General features: G+C 47.9%; 1 protein-coding gene across 1 annotated transcript in view; it reads right to left on the bottom strand.

Moving 5' to 3' along the window:
* The window catches only part of tcf7 (transcription factor 7), a gene marked incomplete at both ends in the record, with an annotated part of 75,786 nt that overhangs the window by 14,472 nt on the left and 41,314 nt on the right, over positions 1-20,000 (bottom strand). The window contains one exon of the mRNA XM_080549421.1: positions 6,577-6,703. Within this exon, the coding sequence (XP_080405547.1) occupies positions 6,577-6,703 (127 nt within the window). The remainder of the gene's footprint in view (positions 1-6,576; positions 6,704-20,000) is intronic.

Here is a 20,000-nt window from a genome sequence, read left to right as displayed (position 1 = left end):
TGCTGCAGATGACTGTAATCTACTGCTGCTGTAGGCCTGTTCTGGACCGGACCGTCTATAAATCTGGAGGGCAGGAATGTAACTGAGTCAACCTGTCTGGGCTCTACCATTCACCCCCCCCGTCTCTCTTGTCACCCCCCTGTCTCTCTTCTCACCCCCCCCTCTGTCTCTCTTCTTACCCCCGTCCCCCGTTCCCCCCCTCTGTCTCTCTTCTCACCCTCTCTCCCTCCCTCTGTCTCTCTCTCGCTCTCACCCCCTTCTCTCAATTAACACTTTTTTACACTATTTAAAGGGCTTTATTGACATGGGAAGCACACGTTAACATTTCCAAAGCAAGTGTGAAGACAAAAGCAAACAACAAGAGTGCAATGTACGACTAGAGTAAAGAAATGATTAAATTGTTAAACAGAGCTGTGTGTGTATATATAGTATACAGTTGAATGTAGATAACCTAAAAATAAAAACGAGAAAAGTGTGGACATTGCAATTAAAAACAATACAAATAAATGAGAACTGTGAAAACATTATGTACAGAGATTAGCATGGTGCAAATAGTGCAGATACTTATTTACAGTTTTTACGGTGGTTGTCGTCCTTTCACTGTCACAACAGCTCACACACCTCGCTAACGTGTTTGCACATCTCGCTTCCTCTCCCTTTGTCACTCTCCTCCCCTCTCTTTCTCTCTACCTCTCCCCCTCCCCCCTATGTCTCTCTTCTCCCCCCACCCTCTCTCTCTTCCTCTCCCTTTGCCACTCACCCCCCCTCTCTATCTCTCTCTCACCCCCTCTCCCTCTCTCTCTTCCTCTCCCTTTGCTACTCACCTCCCCTCCCCTCTCTGCTACTCTACCTCTCACCCCCCCTCTCTACCTCTCTCTCTCTCACCCCTCCCTCTCTCTCAGCCCCTCCCTCTCTCTCACCCCCTCCCTCTTAACCCCCCTCTCTCTTTCCCTACCCTGCCAAAAGCCCCTGTCTTCATGCAGTCTCAATCTCTTCTCTCCTGACCAGAACAGTCCTGTGTCCACTACACACGTCAAACACTACACTCCTATGCCGTTCCGATTGGTGCCATCGTAACTATAATACAACTCCTCTTCAATCACAGTTCAATCACAATTCAGCAATTCAGCAAGAGGCTTTGGTGTCAACCACTGTGTGTGTATATACCGTATTTTCCGGACTATAAGTCGCGGTTTTTTTCATACTTTGGCTGGTCCTGCGACTTATAGTCAGGTGCGACTTATATATCAATAATTCATAATCTCTGACTGACATGAACTGACATACGGTAATCTCTGACTGACATGAACCAAGGAGTAAATCCGCTAGCGCCTCATACACGATAGAATAGCCATTATACTTGACAATGTGGACATTAAACACGACAATGTGGACATTAAACATGATGTTATGGACCTTATACACAATGTTATGGACGTTAGAAACGATATTAAAGTCATTTATTCCTTCCAGAGGCTGTTTAACGTTGCAATGTTGTACCCGCGAGTAGCATTTTGCTACTTCCGGTAGCGCTTCATACGCGATAGAATAGCCATTATACTCGACAATGTGGACATTAAACACGACAATGTGGACATTAAACATGATGTTATGGACCTTATACACAATGTTATGGACGTTAGAAACGATATTAAAGTCATTTATTCCTTCCAGAGGCTGTTTAACGTTGCAATGTTGTACCCGCGAGTAGCATTTTGCTACTTCCGGTAGCGCTTCATACGCGATAGAATAGCCATTATACTCGACAATGTGGACATTAAACACGACAATGTGGACATTAAACATGATGTTATGGACCTTATACACAATGTTATGGACGTTAGAAACGATATTAAAGTCATTTATTCCTTCCAGAGGCTGTTTAACGTTGCAATGTTGTACCCGCGAGTAGCATTTTGCTACTTCCGGTAGCGCTTCATACGCGATAGAATAGCCATTATACTCGACAATGTGGACATTAAACACGACAATGTGGACATTAAACATGATGTTATGGACCTTATACACAATGTTATGGACATTAGAAACGATATTAAAGTCATTTATTACCTTTTAGAGGCTGTTCAAAGTTTCATTTTTCCTCCGCGACGCCATGTTGTTAGCCCCGCGCTAGCTAGCGGACTTTACACTCGATAATACAAGTATTCCTTAACCTTTCAGAAGAAGTTTCAACGTGAATTATGTCCTTCCTGGGCTTACAAATCCTCTCATGTCTCTTCACAGTGCCAGACTAGAGTCAAGCTCAACAGGGTCTTCTTTCCCCGCTGATTCCGCCAAGCCCGTTCCCTTGAACCATGCGACTTATAGTCCAGTGCGACTTATATGTGGTTTTTTCCTCTTCATGGCCCATTTTTGGCCTGCTGCGACTTATACTCGGGTGCGACTTATAGTCCGGAAAATACGGTACTGTGTGTGTATATAGATCAGTGGTGTCAATCGCTTCTAATCAGACGCAGCTGGACTGTTTCGTTTAAGACACGCCTAGCAGAGGTTTAGAATGCTGACATAACTGACTATAACTGACTATAACTGACTAAACCTTTATACAAATTTGAGCTTTTCAAAAATGCCGGTTGAGAGAGGACGCTGGCGTTGCTTCTCTGCCCGAAATCTAGGTGTAATTGCAGTATACAGAGTAGATTGTCCTACAAAGACACTTCAACTTAGATTTAGTCATCTAAAAACGAATTAGACCCCTATACTCTCTTTTATTTATGTTTTGTTTCTTTTTATTACTACTACTCAATCTTCTCAGTTTGTAAAGCGTCTTTGAGTGTCTAGAAAAGCGCTATATAAGTCTAGGGTATTATTATTATTATTATTATTATTATTACTATATAAACAAACAGACAAAACAACAGTATAACCAATTGGCCGCTGAACAGCTCTTTACCCAGAAACCAAAAATAATACAGTACCTCTTTCACAGAGAGAGAAGAAGAGAGAGACATTCCAGTCAAATCAACCCCCTAAAAGATGGTTGGCGCAATAATATCTGAACCTCTGTTCTGTGCTCAGAACCAACCATCCCAATGTCGCCAAAAAACCCACCAGAGAGTGAAACTCTGCTTCTGTATCAGAAGTTTAAACCATCTGAATGACTGGACCAGGGGCCCTGCTGCTGTCATCAAAGGCAGCTGAACATGTACAGTACCGTGTTTTACAGTAAGTCACCGTGGTTTCGACTGTACTGTGCGTCAGGGACACAGTCATAGACAGAGTGAGACACCTAGAGAAGCGTGACACCACAGTGTGTGTGTGTGTGTGTGTGTGTGTGTGACTTCGGTCATGTGATGGGATGGCTGACAGGAGTGACGCATAGACTGACTGGAATGAATGCATGGACGGACGGACGGACGGACGGACTGATGTGACTGACTGATGTGACGGACTGACCAGGGTTTCCGTTAGAAAAAATTGCCGCCGGACATCGTGTCCGGGAAGATTTCGATTTACCGGACAAACGTGATATATTCCGGACATATTAAAATATAATAAAAATATTTTTTTTCAAAATTATATATATATTTTTCCAAATCTAATATAGCTGTTTGTCGCGGTGATTACTGTTGTGTAGCGGCCTATATATGCCATTTAATGTCTATTTCTCATCCGATACGATTAGATGCGAGCTATATAATATATAATAATATAACATGATTCGCATGCGCGCTATATGTCCAGCGCTGAACGGGCGCCTCTGGGAACTGAACAGACAGCATCGATCAATGAACGGACTCCACATTACGTTAACTGAAGTTTGTTAAATTGTTTGGGATTAATGTGAGTTTTCTATTTTCTCTTTCCAGTTTGACCCTTTTTTTATCAATAAAACAACGTCATTTCTATAACCAGGTCTCGCTGGTTGGGAACGCATTTCGTTTAGCTGATATGTTACGCAACCGAACAGCTTCGGGAAAACGAGTAGCAGCGCACATAGTAGTGAGCAAATACTGACTTCCACTTTTAGTCCTAGGCAAAGGTCCAACACAATCAATTATTACACGTTCAAATGGCTCCCCTATAGCAGGAATGGGATGCAATGGTGCGGGTGGAATGGATTGATTAGGCTTACCCGCCATCTGACAAGTATGGCAACAGCGGCAGTGCTTGGCAACATCCGCCTTCAGTCCGGGCCAAAAGAAATGTTTCAATATCAGCTGATAAGTTTTAGTTATACCTAAATGTCCTGACCACTGGCTCTCATGTGCTACAGATAACACCTGTTGTCTATAACCCACAGGCACAACCACTTGTTTTACAGTATTCCACTCACAACCATTTGCATTAGGAGGAGACCATTTACGCAGTAATATCCCATCGTTAAGGAAATAAACTACGTTGCCCCCTATTTCAGATTCCTCACTAGCTGCATGTAAAAAACATTTGTTTAATGACTGATCAGCTACTTGAGCGACACGCAATCGCTCGCCGGTTACCGGGAGAGATAGGCTGTCAGCGGATGGTATGGTAGGACTCGGGGAGGATGGTAACTCTACCACTTTCTCCCTGGGAGAAGCTGAAACAATCGGGTTCTCATCCCTTTCAGAAAAGGCTTGCATAATCACACTATCACAGAGAGAAACATCGCTATCCTCCTCTCTGCCTCGACTCGATTGTGCACGAGTTATAGCGCACACCGGAAACAACCGCTGTTTCGCATAGGCAGCCTACACATTAGGAGACATCATCATGCCGGTGTCAAATCATATCATAATAAAAGAAATACATAGCCTATATATTCGTCTTTTTTTAAAATAGAAGGAATCAGAATGTGAACTTTAGCGAATTGTATTCAAATTGTGCTTAGAGGGAATTATTTTCACCGGACATAAATGTCCGACGAGTTTTCATTTTGTCGGACTTCAATACATTTTACCGGACAAAGACCGGTAATTACCGGTTAACGGAAACCCTGGGACTGACTGACTGAACTGTCTGACTGACTGACTGACTGACTGACCGACTGACTGACTGACTGACTGACTGACTGATGGACTGACTGACCGACTGACTGACTGACTGACTGACCGACTGACTGACTGACTGACTGATGGACTGACTGACCGACTGACCGACTGACTGACTGACCGACCGACTGACTGACTGACTGACTGGAGGGGGGTGATCTCAGAGGGACTGGGAGGAGTGAGGTCAGAGGGGTGAGGTAAGAGGAGGGGGGTGAGGTGGGGCGAGGTGAGGAGGTGTCAGGTGTCAGGTGTGTACAGGTAGGCCACGGTGGAGGAGGTGCGAGGCCTCTTATTATGGGATGAGTCACTGGAGGCTTACAGGAACGTCACCCCCCCCCTCTCCGCCCGGGGCCCTGGGCATCGCCATAGCGACCAGCTAGGAGTCTAGACAGGGAGCGTTACGAGACGTGGAATTCTAGCTGGAGACGACAGTCCTGCTCTTTAAGTGTGTGTGTGTGTATGTGTGTGTGTGTGTGTATATACTGTATATATATGTGTGTGTGTGTGTGTGTGTGTGTGAGAGAGAGGGGCTTTGTAGACACCTAAACTAATCCCCCTGTGGGAATTCAGTCAATTCAGTCAATTCAGTCAATTCAGGAAGTAAATAGATATTACAGTTCAGTGATTGTGAATGGGGTTGGGCTTTATGATGGGCTAGGTGGAGCGGATCTGAGATGGTGAGAGCGATGGGGGTGACATTGGCGTGTGTGTGGCTCTGTGACTGAATATGGAAGCAGCATGTGTGAGCGAGCGAGTGTGTGTGTGTGTGTGTGTGTGTGTGTGTGTGTGTGTGTGTGTGTGAGAGAGAGAGCGAGTGTGTGTGTGTGCAAGCTAAGCAGAACCTTGTGTGCCGCTGAGATGGCCCTGTGTGATTGTCACTTTAATTGCTTCCAGCTCTGTGTGTGTATGTGTGTGTGTGTGTGTGTGTGTTTGTGCGAATGTGTGTGTAGGAGTGTATGTATGTCTGTGCGTGTGTTGAGTGAGTGTGCATATGTGTGCGTGTGTGTGTGTGTTTGAGGGGTGGGGTAGGGGGGGGGGGGGAGGTTGTGTGTGTGGTGAGCAGCCCCTCTTGGGGACTGGACCACTTCAAGTGTGGTGTGGTGGGGGGGGGGGGGGGGGAGTGCCGGAGGCTCCCCGGGTGGAAGGCCCGTCCCTGGGCTGCAGGCCCGGCACCACACACCCTCACTGCTGGAGCTCAGGAGGCAGCGGTGGTCTCTGTGTGTGTGTGTGTGTGAGTGGTTGTGTGTGTGTGTGTGTGTGTGTGTGTGTGTGGTTGTGTGTGTATGTGTGTGTGTGGCAGTGCCAAGACGTGCATGGTGTGAGAGAGGAGCAGGGAGTGTGTGTGGTCCAGCTGAAGGGGCATAAGCGGCCTCTCTTGGACTCTACTACACCATCTTTGACAGTGATAACTGTTTCTCTCTCTATCCGTTTGAGGGAAATGTTGCTTAGCTGATGTGTGTGTTACTGTGTGTGTGTGTGTGTGTGTGTGTGTGTCTGTGAGTGTGTGTGTATATACTGTATGTGTGTGTGTGTATGTGTGTGTGTGTGTGCGTGTGTGGGGGGGTGGGGTGGGCGGAGTACGTACCTGGTTTCTGGCTCATGTCTGTGGGCAGGTGGGCGGAGTTGGGGCTGAAGTGGTCGTTGCTGTAGGGCAGGAGGGACGTCAGGGGGTGCATACCATGGGACTGCTGCACCACGGACACTTTGTTAGACTGGGAGAGAGAGAGAGAGGGGGGGGAGAGAGAGTGGGGGGAGAGATATATATATATATAGAGAGAGAGAGTGAGAGGGAGAGAGAGAGATAGATAGATAGAGATGCAGAGAGAGAGAGAGTGGGAGATAGATAGATAGATAGAGATGCAGAGAGAGAGAGAGAGAGGGGGAGAGAGATGGCGGTTAGTCGTCATTTTGAACATGGCTTGGAACAAACACATGTGTTTTGGAGGCTGAATACATTTGCTCGTTTGCTTGTTTCATATTGAGGTTCACTGGGGATCGGGGGGGAGGGTTGCGGGGGGCCGGTGGTGGGGAGAGGAGGGGGGGGGCACATTTGATCGATAGGCCTTTGATGATCAAGGGAGGCTGCGTGAGAGCTTGTTTGCTTTCATGTTTCTGTTTACAAATGGCTTTCAATAACTTACGTGAAATCCAGTTATTTCTAATGCTAACGGCATGCTGTTTGACACACGATATGTCACCGCGGTTACCATGTTGGAGGTATTCGCCCTTTCTTGGACACAGTTCCCATGGCTGAGTCCCCTTTCATATTCACTCACTGTCTGTCTATGTGGGTGACTGTGTGTGTGTGTGTGTGTGTGTGACTGTGACTGTGTGTGTGTATGTGTGTGTCCCCGTGTGTGTCTGTGTATGTGTGTGATTATACATGTGACTGTGTATGTGTGTGTGTGTGTCTGTATGCATGTGGTCTCTGAGTGTGTGTGTGTGTCTGTATATATATATATATATATATGTGTGTGTGTGTGTGTGTGTGTGTGTGTGTCCGTGTGTGTGTCTGTGTATGTGTGTGATTATACATGTGACTGTATGTGTGTGTGTGTGTGTGTCTGTATGCATGTGGTCTCTGATTGTGTGTGTGTGTGTGTCTGTATATATATATATATATATATATATATATATATATATATATATATATATATATATATATATATATGTGTGTGTGTGTGTGTTTCAAAGTTTTGGCAGAGCCATTGATTTTCATGTGTACGTACATATTTATGAAAAAGTTTCTCTCTCTCGTTTTCTCTTTTTTTTCCCTGGCGGAGAGCAGCTCCGCTCTGAAGACTCTGAGCTGCTCTGCTGACGGCCCCTTCATCCCCCCCACCCGCTGCTTTACAAAGTGAATGCCTTATCACTTAACGCCAGTCCTTCCACGCGCTCTGATACACATTAAACACACTTTCAACATCCCCCCTCTCCTATCCCCACCTGATTACATCAAATCTAAACCCCCTCGACACACCGTCTCATGAGCATGCAGGCCAGAGCGGAGAGAGAGAGAGAGAGAGAGAGAGAGAGAGAGAGAGAGAGAGAGAGAGAGAGAGAGAGAGAGAGAGAGAGAGAGAAGATGGATCCAACTACCTACCACTGCCTTTTTGTTGTTGAGTCACACACACACACACACACACACACAGATAGACAGAGATAGACAGAGAGAGAGAGAGAGGTAGAGAGAGAGAGAGAGGTAGAGAGAGAGAGGTAGAGAGAGAGAGAGAGAGAGAGAGAGAGAGAGAGAGAGAGAGAGAGAGAGAGAGAGAAAGAAAGAGAGATATTAAACATCTGTCAGTCCAGGTGGTCTAGTAGCTAACACTCTGTAGCTTCCTGGTTCAGTGTTTTTTTGTCCGTGTCATGTGACCCCCTCCGTAACCGTGACCACCACTGGTGTTTCCAGGCCTCTGAGGCGGCTGATGGAACAGTAAAGCCACAGTTTTATATTTACGTTTCCTAAACATCTCTCCCTTCCTTTAAGGCAATTTTGCCGTCCTTGAAGTGGCATTCTGTGTGCCTTCCTAAGAAGCTGAATGAACGCACTCGTTAATTAAGGTATAATTATCAGCCTCCCTCTATTTAACCCCCCCCCCCCCACACACACACACACACAAACGCACACACATACATACACAACTTCAACATAATTGTGTTTCTCTAGTTTTGTCGCTGAGATGAGTCGAGTGCGTACACGCAAACAAACGAATGCGCTTCACGCACACACTCCACACAACCAAACAAAGATGAATTAACTCAAGATTTCAATCCCATCTCGAAAAAATCTACGTCTTTTGGTCGCAATGACATCAAAGACAAATTCCAATTAGTTATATTAAAACCTTTGTAAGTAGGTACGGCGATAGTGCTCAACCCTTCTGTAATCGAATTTCACTTAAAAGGAGATCTATTACCATATTGTTATTGCCTTTTATCTCGTCTCTGTTTGAACAGGAATCCGGTGTTTAAATAAAAGAGTTAATGGCGTCTAGAGACATCACTAGGAATTAATGATGGCCTTTTCTACACTGACCAATCAAGGGACCACCTTGACCCGCGAGTTCATTGACTATGCTGATGAAACACTCTACTTCCTAATGTATTCTTTGAGAAAAAAAAAACATAAGTAGATTCCGTTTTTTGAAGCGGAAATTAGAGGGGTTCTTTTTTCCCCCCTTTCTCTCAAACGCTGGACAGGAGTGCTTTGAGTGTAATGTCTTTAATCTCTCGTTTTCATCGCTGACACATTAAACACGCTCTCTCTCTGGGTCGCTTGCCTGCCCCCCTACACCCATGTCCGAGGCTTTTTCAAGTGGGTGAATAAAAATGTAAAAAAGGCAATTTTGTGAAGTGAGCATTCATTCATACCACCAAAGAGATACGCACGGATATTAAACGCATAAAAGTACCGCTCATATATCTCATATAACTCATATTCCCACTGAAGTTGCTTTGTTTGGTAGTGATACCTAGTCTCGTACAGTCATAAGTCGCTGCTGTTTAACCTATGTACAGACGCATGTGAAACTACTAGATGTGGACGGAGACCACCAGTCGAGACCCCCGTTCTTGCTGACTACTGTAAACATTCTGTATGAGTGTGTGTGTGTGTGTATGTGTGTGGGGGTGTTTTTGTGTGTGTGTGTGTGTGTGTATGGGTGGGTGTTTTTGTGTGTGTGTGTGTGTGTGTGTGTGTGTGTGTGTGTGACCCATATGAGCGGCCAGGGTTGGTACAGAGATGAGCAGGAGAGCAGGCAGATGTGACTGTTAGACCCAGCTAGCTACTGTTAGACCCAGCTAGCTACTGTTAGACCCAGCTAGCTACTGTTAGACCCAGCTAGCTACTGTTAGACCCAGCTAGCTACTGTAGCACCGCCACGCTGAACCTGAGTCCCGGGCAGGAGGCTGAGGCTGTGGTGGGACTGTGGGAGAAGCTGAGCACTTGGAACTGGTCACACACACGCCCACGCCCACACACACACACGCATACATACACACACACACACACACACGCATCCACACACCCGCACACACACACACACACACACACACACACACACACACACACACACACACACACACACACACACACACACACACAGTCTGTGGGTGAACAGGGGGGTGGTGAGAGAGAGGAAAGGTTACCTGTTGAGAAAGTGAAAGGAGGGCTGAGGTGGCGGAGGCACGACAGCTCAGACAGACCTGAGAGTTTCACAAGCCGTTTGATCCCAGAATTAACCCCGCGCTACACACTGGCGGACGGGTGAAGTCATTCTAGGAGTGTCTCTGTATGACTATGTGGAAGGCGAGAGGACATGGAGCACAGAAAAAGAAAAGACTTCACACTTCACACTTGTTTTTTTGTCAGTCTCTGGAAATGTTAACTGTCCTTTTAAGATAGTCATCCCGTGCTTGGCACGAGTGAGACTATTTGCGTCTGTGTATACAGTATGTTAGTGTGTGTGAGTGTGTGTATTTCTGTGTGTGTGTGTGTGTGCGTGAGTCTATGCATGTAAAGGCTGTATGTGTCTGTATGTGTGTATAGGTGTGTAGGTAGGTGTGTGTGTGTGTGTGTTTGAGTGGAGGTCCCATGTCCAGCTGCTGACAGTCAGAGGGACCCCCCCCCCTTCCCCTGCTGCCCCTGCCACTCCCAAACCATTATACACCCCCAACACCCAATCACGCAGGGTAGGCGGCCCAATCTGGAAGCCATTGCGCCTCTCTAGAGTTCCCCAAAATGAGTGCCACTTAGTTGGAGGTTTGGAGAACATCAAAGAGGAGGCAGACATAACAACGCAGCCATGTTTAAAAGACTCAAATCCCCCCACTTCCTAGCTCACACACATACACACACACACACGCGCGCACGCACGCACACGCACACAGTTGCTATAAGGTGCCAGACAGACAGATCTTCTGGAGACAGATGTTAATTTCCATGTTCAGTGAGTGATGATTATTCATCATCACACCTTATATAAAGGTTGAATAACCTCTGTGTGACACCAAGGGAAAGTTTCCATACTGTCCTATCTGCATGGGTAACCAAGACTACAGACAGACACACACACACACACACACACACACACACACACACACACACACACACACACACACACACACACACACACACACACACACAATACAGAGACATGCAGACTACAGAGACAGACAGACAACAATAATGCTGGGTTTCTCTTTCCTCCTCCACTGAAATAATCTTTAATCATCGTGCTTCCCAAACGTAATTACTGCAATAATAACCATCTTGTTTGTATCATCTGAGAGAAACATCACCCCGTCGCGAAAATATTGACGCAGATTTCTGGGGAAACGAGACGACCGTCAAGTCATAAATCCTGTTGAGAAACTCCCACTTCCTCGTCTGGCTGTTTATTGAGACAATAGATAAACCCATGTTGAATATGACCCCAGACACGAGCTTGTCTTGTGGTGTTGAGTTCACAGAACCGGGGTGGGGGGGAGAGAAAGTGGTGCGATCATCACATTGTTTTCAAAAAAAGGTTTGAAAGTGTGACGGATGTGCGAATATGGAAATAACATATGGTTATAATGCATAAGGGCATTGGTGGAGTGTCCAAATGTCAAACTTCCATAGCTGTATTTTTCTCTCTGAACCTAGGCCTATTTGTTGCTGTGGTAACCTGGGAACCGGTTGGGTTTTGAACCGCATCTCCAAAAAAGAAAAAACAACAGCGGCGACCTTTTGTGGTGAATCCCCCGGGGTTCTTACTGTAGTTGGCCCTCTGGACTGTTTTCACCTCGAAAAGTTCATAAACATCCCCTTGAAACAGATCCCTGCTGTCAGTGTCCCGCCCGTGTTTCTAAAAAAGGAAACTGATCGGACGTGATGCTGAACGGGGCTGAGCGTTGCGCGGTGGTTACACTGAAACCTGCTGCCGCGACTCTGCCTTTCACTCACAACCTCCCTCTGAGGCCAGACCCACGGTCCCTAGTGGGAAATACCTCACACACATCAAAAAACACCCCGACAACCACGCTTGACTGTCACGAGTGACCTAAAAAAAACAAAAAACATTATTACCAGTAGTATTACCACTTATTGATTTCCCAAAACTGATCGCAGCTTCCTAGAGTCAATGAAAAACCCAGAAGGAAACCCAACATTGACAGATCAATCCGTTTCTGTTCATTATTACCGGTAGGTTTATTGATTTCCCCCCAAAACTGATCACAGCTTCCTCTGTCAGTGAAAAGCTCAGATAGATAGAAAAAATTAATCTATTTAAATCGAGCGATTTAAATGGCCTCAATGCCCTGTTCCAAAATGGACAGCTGGTTGGCTCTGGCGTAGGAGTGGGGGAGAGGAGGAGAGAGGGAGAGAGGGATGAGAGGAAAACAGAGAGAGAGAGAACGGGAGAAGAGCATGACTAGACCAGAGTAGAGCTGGAGAAGAGAGGAGAGTGGGAGAGGAGGAGAAGTGAGAGAAAAAACAAACGGAAAAAAAGAGGGGACAGAAGGAGAGGGGGAAGAGGGGAGCACAGGGGAGAGAAGAGAGGGGGAAGAGGGGGGACAGGGGAGAGAAGAGCGGGGGAAGAGGGGAGGACAGGGGAGAGAAGAGAGGGGGAAGAGGGGAGGACAGGGGAGAGAAGAGAGGGGGAAGAGGGGAGGACAGGGGAGAGAAGAGAGGGGGAAGAGGGGGGACAGGGGAGAGAAGAGAGGGGGAAGAGGGGAGAGAAGAGAGGACGTGAGGGAGAGATGAGAGGTGAATGAGATGAGATCATTGGTGGAGGTACGATAAGGTACAGAGAGCATGATGTGTGAATGGGTGTATGTGTTACGGTACATGTGGGAAAACTAGGGTTAGGGTTAGGTGTTAGGGTGCTACGGTTAGGGTTAGGGGTAGGGTTAGGGTTAGGGGTAGGGTTAGGGTTAGGGTTAGACATGCCAGCATGTACCAAGTCGACGTAGCACCTAACCCTAACCCTAGTTTCCCCACATGTACCGTCTTCCCACATGTACCGTAACATAATGTGAGTGTGTGTGTGTGTGTGTGTGTGTGTGTGTACACGGGTGTGCAGTGAGAGAAATTAGAGAATGAGTCTGTGTGTGTGTGTGTGTGCAGCGCATGTGTCTGTGAGAGTGTGTGTGTCTGTGGGGGGGGGGGGGCGGGGAGGGGGGGGGGCAATTCCACTGGTTGGGGGGTCTGTTAGAGTTAACCCTGTACACCGCAGGGGTGGGGTGTGGCACTACCGGAGAGAGCCCTCTCCTCTCTACACACCACTTAGCCCGCTCTTTATTAAATGGTGAGAACTTCAAAGAGACTGAGGAGAGGAGAGAGAGAGGAGTGATTCTGAGGGTAGGGGTGGGTGGGGAGGGCGGGAGGGGGGAGTGGGTGAGTGTGGGACTGTACTTCAAAGACACCACGAACTTTGGACGACACTCGGATAAAACATACAGATCCATATGTACGTACTCTTACATCTATGTGTGCATGTGTGTGTGTGTGTGTGTGTGTGTGTGTGTGTGTGTTTGTGTGTGTGTGTGAAAGTGTGTGTGAGGCTACATTTACATGTAACCTAAGGTGTATATGGTGTGTGTGTGTGTGTGTGTGTGTGTAAGTGTGTATGTGTGTGTGTGTGTGTGTATGTGTGTGTGTGTGTACGTGTGTGTGTATGTGTGTGTGTGTGTATGTGTATATGTGTGTGTGTGTGTGTGTGTGTGTGTGTGTGTAGGTGTGAGAAAGAGCAAGGTAGTAATACGGGGAAGTAGTGACTATCTCAACCTCAGAGGTCCCTCTCAGTTCAGTCTCAGGCGACCCCCCCCACCGCCCCCCCCCCCAGAGAACACAGACTCGAGGGGACAGGAGGACTGTCTAAACACCGGCCTGTGTGAGAGATCAGGTCTAATTTAGCCAGTGTACATCGACCGTAAACAACTCTTTCTCCCCCCCGGTGTTCCGCAAACAAACACCATGTGTGGAGGAGTTCTGACATTGTCTTTGGAATCCGTAAAATCCGTGTCTCTCCCTGCTGAAACGATCCGAGATGACCGACTCCTGTGGACGGCGGGGGGGGGGGGGGGGGGGTTCGGGGTTCGAACCTAAGTCGGGACTGTGTTAGCCCGTCAAGCTAATGCGTCAGCAGCAGGGGAAGGGTTCATGGATGTCTCCGAAGAACCACCTCTATCACACCTCTCCCTTTAGGCGGAGGGAAGGAGGAGGAGGGGAAAAGAGGGAAGAGGGAGAGAGAGGGGGGAGGAGGGTATATGGAAGAGGAGGAGGAGGAGGAGGAGGAGGAGGGGTGGTGGGAGGTGAGGGGGATGGTGGGGGGGGTGGAGGAGGTATCCTCCTATCTTCCAATCTGACCCCGCTCACCCTGAAGTGAAATTAACTGATCATTCACTGCCAAGAGAAGACGGCTCCGGGGCAAAAACAGGACCAACCAGAACATTCCTTCACCCCCCTCCGATACGAGGAAGGAAGGAAGGAGGGAAGGAAGGAAGGAAGGGTTCTCGGGGGAAAAAAGTGTGATCGATCGCCTCCGATTACCTGCCAGCCCTCTGACAGCAGCTTACTACATGACGTTATTACATCGTTATTACATGTAATTACCTTAAATACGGCGATGACACGGCAAAAAAGGAACCCCCCCCCCCCGCCCCGTACTTTACAGCTGAGCACAAAGACATGTGTTGACTCGCTACGCAACCGTAGGGGCGAGACACTGTCTTCTCACTCACACACACACACAAACACACACACACACACACACACACACACACACACACACAGTCCCTGACAGAGACAGTGAGGGGGTCTTAACGTGAACCCTGGTTCGACTTTCTCTGAGGTAAACGTGAGGGGGGGGGTTGACTGGTGAGCGTGGGGGGGGGGGGGACGCAGGTCCAAACGAACGCGTCCGTCGTCGGTTCCACGCAGAAACGTAACAGTTTAGTGAAGAACGACGTTGTTGATCCTTCCATCCTGAGATGGAAGTAAACAGGGACCGGGGGGGGGGGGGGGGGTGGGGGGGGGGACGTGGCTGTTTAATGCATGCATAGAGAGGTGGAGGAGGAGGAGGAGGGGGAGGGTGTGTGGGTGGATGCTCTCCCCTTTCATGTCATAATTTATTCTGTCTGATTAATTCCCTTTACCCCTGTGGCTGAAGTGATTCCAGTGGATATGCCACCCCCCCCTCCCCCCCCTCCCCCACCCCACCATCCTCCTCCAAGCCCCCCCCCCCACAGCCCCCCGGCCCGTTCTCTCTCTCAGAGCCCACCTGCTGGGCCGGGCCCTCTCTACACGCCGCGGCGTGAGAACGAGGCATGCCGTTCCCATGGTTACCACCGCCACAGCGGCGGCGGTCCGCGGGGCCGCGAGCCGAGCCAGAGCTAACGCCGGGACGCTCAGGAGTGCTCTCGGAGAATCTGGGCCAACACACTCCTACCCTCTCTCTCTCTCTCTCTCTCTCTCTCTCTGTCCCCGACCCGCCAGGGAGACCAACAACAGACACACAACGCACGCACATGCACACGCTCGCACGCACGCACACACAGATCTGCTCTCGGGTCTGCAGCAGGCAGGCAGGACAGACAGACAGACAGACAGACCTCTCCACACTACTCCACTGTCCACTCTCCTACTCGGCGCTAGTGTGTGTGTGTGCGCTAGTGTGTGTGCATGTGTGTGTGTGTGTGTGTGTGTGTGCGTGTGTGTGAGCCTCCTCATCATCCAACAACTTAAGTGTGACTTCATTTTACTTTAGCCTGAGAGAAACTGCTCCTGCTGAATCACCCTCCTCCTCCTCTTCCTCCTCCTCCTCCTCCTCTTCCTCCTCCTCCTCCTCCTCCTGAACCGGAGCTGACACAACGTTCTGACGTCCTACAGTGGACTCGTCAACCTAATCCTCCTCCAGAACATCTGGATGCTCTACAAAAACACGCATACTCTACAAATAGAACATTTACATTTGCATTTTTGGCAGTACGTAAGTAAGTGAATCACCTATGATCCATCAGCCGTCATAAGAAAAAGTAATCTATGCTAGGACCACGGGCCATTGGCAGTTGCAATGCTAGAAGAAGGAAGAATTCCTTTTTTTAAATGTTTTTATAGTGGAGAAGCTGTACAGGGGGGGGTAGTGGGGATGAGGAAGTCTTTAGGAGGGACAGTCAAGATGTAGCCTGAAGAGATGGAGGTCTTCAATCTACGGCGGATGACAGGTAGTGACTCTGCAGTCCTGGCAGCAGTGGGCAGCTCGTTCCACCAGCGGGGCGCCAGGACATAAGTGAACAATCTTGAGTAGCGTGACGGCCACATCTGCGGGTTTGGGGGGGGGGGGGGGGGGCTGACCATCGCTTGCAAGTAGGGAACGTTGCTAAAACAAAAACCTGGTGAAATCTATTGTCTGAGATGCCTAAGACAAGCACTTGCATGTTCCCTGGATGCGGAACAAAAATGTGCCGACTCTGATATAGGTTGTTATTAAAACATGTCATTTTGTGTTTTTATCTCCAATTTGGAAAAGCATTTCATGTGTCGGGGAGAAACTTCCTCACAGTAGTTTACTGGTTTGAATTATAGATTTAAAACTGAATCCCCCGCTGTGTGTTTGTTTATACAATCCTCAGAGTGGGGAGACAACGCAGGAGAGAGAGAGAGAGGGAGAGAGAGAGAGAGAGAGAGAGAGAGAGAGGGAGGGAGAGAGAGAGAGAGAAAGAGAGAGAGAGAGAGAGAGAGAGAGGGAGAGAGAGAGGGAGAGAGAGAGAGGGAGAGAGAGAGAGAGAGAAAGAGGAGGGTGAGATAGAGGAAGTGCAAGAGGGAGAGAGAAAGAGAGGGAGAGAGAGAGAGAGAGAGAGAGAGAGAAAGAGGAGGGTGAGATAGAGGAAGTGCAAGAGGGAGAGAGAGAGAGAGAGAGAGAGAGGGAGAGAGAGAGAGAGAGGGAGAGAGAGAAAGAGAGAGAGAGAGAGAGAGAGAGAGAGAGAGAGAGAGAGAGAGAGAGAGAGAGAGAGGGGGGGGGGGTGAGTAAAGTGTAGGGAAGGGAATCGAGAACCGGTTCCAGTTGAGAACCGGTTCCAAATTGTTGGATCCATCAGAATCGTCCGCCTCCAAGGTTATCGATTCCTTTTATCGACGCCGGCATGTTCTTCTGACAGTTGCGCGTTGCAAAAACTCATGTGTCTGAAGTCAAACTCTGCGGTGTAGAATTGAAGAGTAAAGTTTTATTTAGTCACAACAAGGACAGCTTTGTTAAGCTGGTAAAGTAGCATGTGATCTATTTAAAATGTGACAAACAGTCAAATGAAAATGCAGCGTTGTGGATTCTAAATGGTAGACGACCTGCACCTCGCTGCCACTGAATGATATCCATGCCAGATAGTGCTCCGTGCCAGATAGTGCTACCAATGAGTTAACGTTTCTTTGTCTCGAGTGAGGTCAAGGAATCGTGCATGTATGTTATTCATATCTTGCAGTAAATTCTATAGTATCTCGCTTGAAGTTCAATGTAAATGTTGCTTATTATATGGTAATTTGGTAATTATATTATGAAGTTACTCTTCCAATTAATGAGACAACTGAAAATATATTTGAATGAGTAAAACGCATAGTTTAATATCATCAGTATGTATAGCATAATGATACTGCTGGCTGCACTGTAGCCTCTTTTCTAAATAGGGCAGTCTTAACATGATCTTGTTTCAGCCACACCTTCTCAATTCTAAAGAAGAATTGTTTATTTTATGTGCCAGTTAAATGTAATATTTGGTTCAAGCTTATTCCCTTTTGAAAAGAAGTATTGTAATTCATTCAAATGTTACTAGGCATACATACGTATTTTTCTAAAGAAGAATGATTTATTTTATCAGTCAGTTTTAGATTTGTTTTCCAAGTTATATCTTTTTAAGAAAAGGAGCATTGTAATTCATTTTAACATGTTCAAACGTTATTAGGCAGACATTCTACACTGTGTTCAGACTCTCAAGAGATAATACAACAGCTGTGTTGACTTTGAACACCTGTGTCTGCCTACTTTTTTTCCACACAGAAAATGTATCCGGAATCGATAAGGGAATTGATAATGAATCAGACAGATAATCAGAATCGATAATGGCATCGGTATTGATAATATCTTATCAATATCTTATCAATTCCCATCCCTAGTAAAGAGGCAAAGACAGAGAGAGCACAAGAGGAGAGAGAAAGGGAAAGAGCAAAAGAGAGAATGAGAGAGAAGCAAAGAGAGAGAGACAGAGAAATGTGTCTGTCTGCCTGCCTGCCTCCCTGTCTGTCTCCCTGCCTGCCTGTCTCCCTGTCTGCCTGCCTGTCTCCCTGCCTGCCTCCCTGTCTGTCTCCCTGCCTGCCTCTCTCCCTGTCTGCCTCCCAGTCTGCCTGTCTCCCTGCCTGCCTGTCTCTCTCCCTGCCTGCCTGTCTCCCTCCTTGCCTGCCTGTCTCTCTGTCTCCCTCCCTCCCTGCCTGTCTCCCTCCCTGCCTGCCTGTCTCCCTGTCTCCCTCCCTCCCTGTCTCCCTCCCTCCCTCCCTCCCTCCCTCCCTCCCTCCCTCCCTGCCTGCCTTGTTTGTTATTGGACGTGTGTTACATCAGTGACCATTCATACCAGGCCTGGCCCTCTCCGACGGGGCTTCCAGCCCTGGCACCGAGTCCCAGTTAAACCACCAGGCTCGGATATCACAGAGCAGCCAGCGCTCAGATGTGGCCTGCAGATATCATACCAACCCAACCGTGGAGAACAAGCAAGCCTTTGGTGGACTTGGTCCTGTGGCTTCTTCCCTCTATGAAAGAATATTTTTGAAATGCCTCGTCGTATATTTGGTAACCCTATTCCCCCCCATCCCGTCACCCCCTCGTTGCGTCCGCTTGACATGCTGTTCTCGTTTGCTAACGGTTTTCTCATGAAAGGGGGAGAAAATACGGTTGACATCACTCCAGATGAGGGGTAAGTTTGTCGAGCGGTTATGGCATGTTATTCGAAGGGATGCGACGCACAAGACCGTATTTCAACGGTTTTCACTCCAATAAAAGACGACCCGTGGCTTTGGGATATCTCTTCCAACAAGCCCAGAGTGGTTTTGGTGCTAGATGAACTGCGTACGTGTGTGTGTGTGCATACGTGTGTGTGTGTGTGTGTGTGTGTGTGTGTGTATGTGTGTGTGTGTGCGTGCGCACAAACAGATAACTCTTTTGAACGCACCCCCCAAAAAAGTTGTGTGTGTTAAAAGTTAACGACAGCGTTTATCCAATCAGAGTTATGACAATGTGTATCCCGTTTAATCGACCACACGTCCCGCGGTGAGGCTAGTCACACACACACCACAGCCCCATGAAAGAGCGGAGAGGAAGATTCGACAACTCTGACAACGCGACTCACATCTCACCATCAAACGAGAAAGCGGGATCATCGAATCCTAATCATCAACACACACAGACTGGAGACATGAGATCTAATGGGATGGGGATGCCAAAAAAGAAAATCATCATCCTTTTTGATGATAGTGGATACAGTCGATATTTGATATAAATAGCAGGATGACAACAACAACAACATCAGCAGAGTGATGGATGGATGGGGGCCGCGGCACGGACCACCAGCTACGTACACACAAGAGCCACACACACAGGGCCTGTAGGGAGAGAGGAGGGTAGTGTACTAATGCATCTGGAGTGGAGGAGAGCGCACCATCGATTGATTAAAAAGACATCAATGCCACACACCGGACACACCGGACACACACACACACACACACACACACACACACACACACACACCTCACTCTGAGGGTCCGTTCTGGTGTGTGTGTATATGTGTGTGTGTCTGCACCATTATAACACTTTCAACACCCCCGCCCACCCCCCCCCACACACACACTCACACACTCACACTCACACACACATCAATTAAAGCCTTTTCCATTTGCCTGCCCTTGTAGCCTATTAGCACGGGGCTCTCTGGCCGCCTGTGTCTTTAATCTCCTGGACATGTTCCCCATTGATGGAGGGATTGATCTGA

This window comes from Nansenia antarctica, assembly GCF_963989245.1.
Source record: "Nansenia antarctica genome assembly, chromosome: 20".
In the NCBI taxonomy this organism is placed as follows: Eukaryota; Metazoa; Chordata; class Actinopteri; order Argentiniformes; family Microstomatidae; genus Nansenia; species Nansenia antarctica.
The sequence above is the reverse complement of the archived record's forward strand: the minus strand, read 5'-3'. Positions and strand labels throughout refer to the sequence as shown.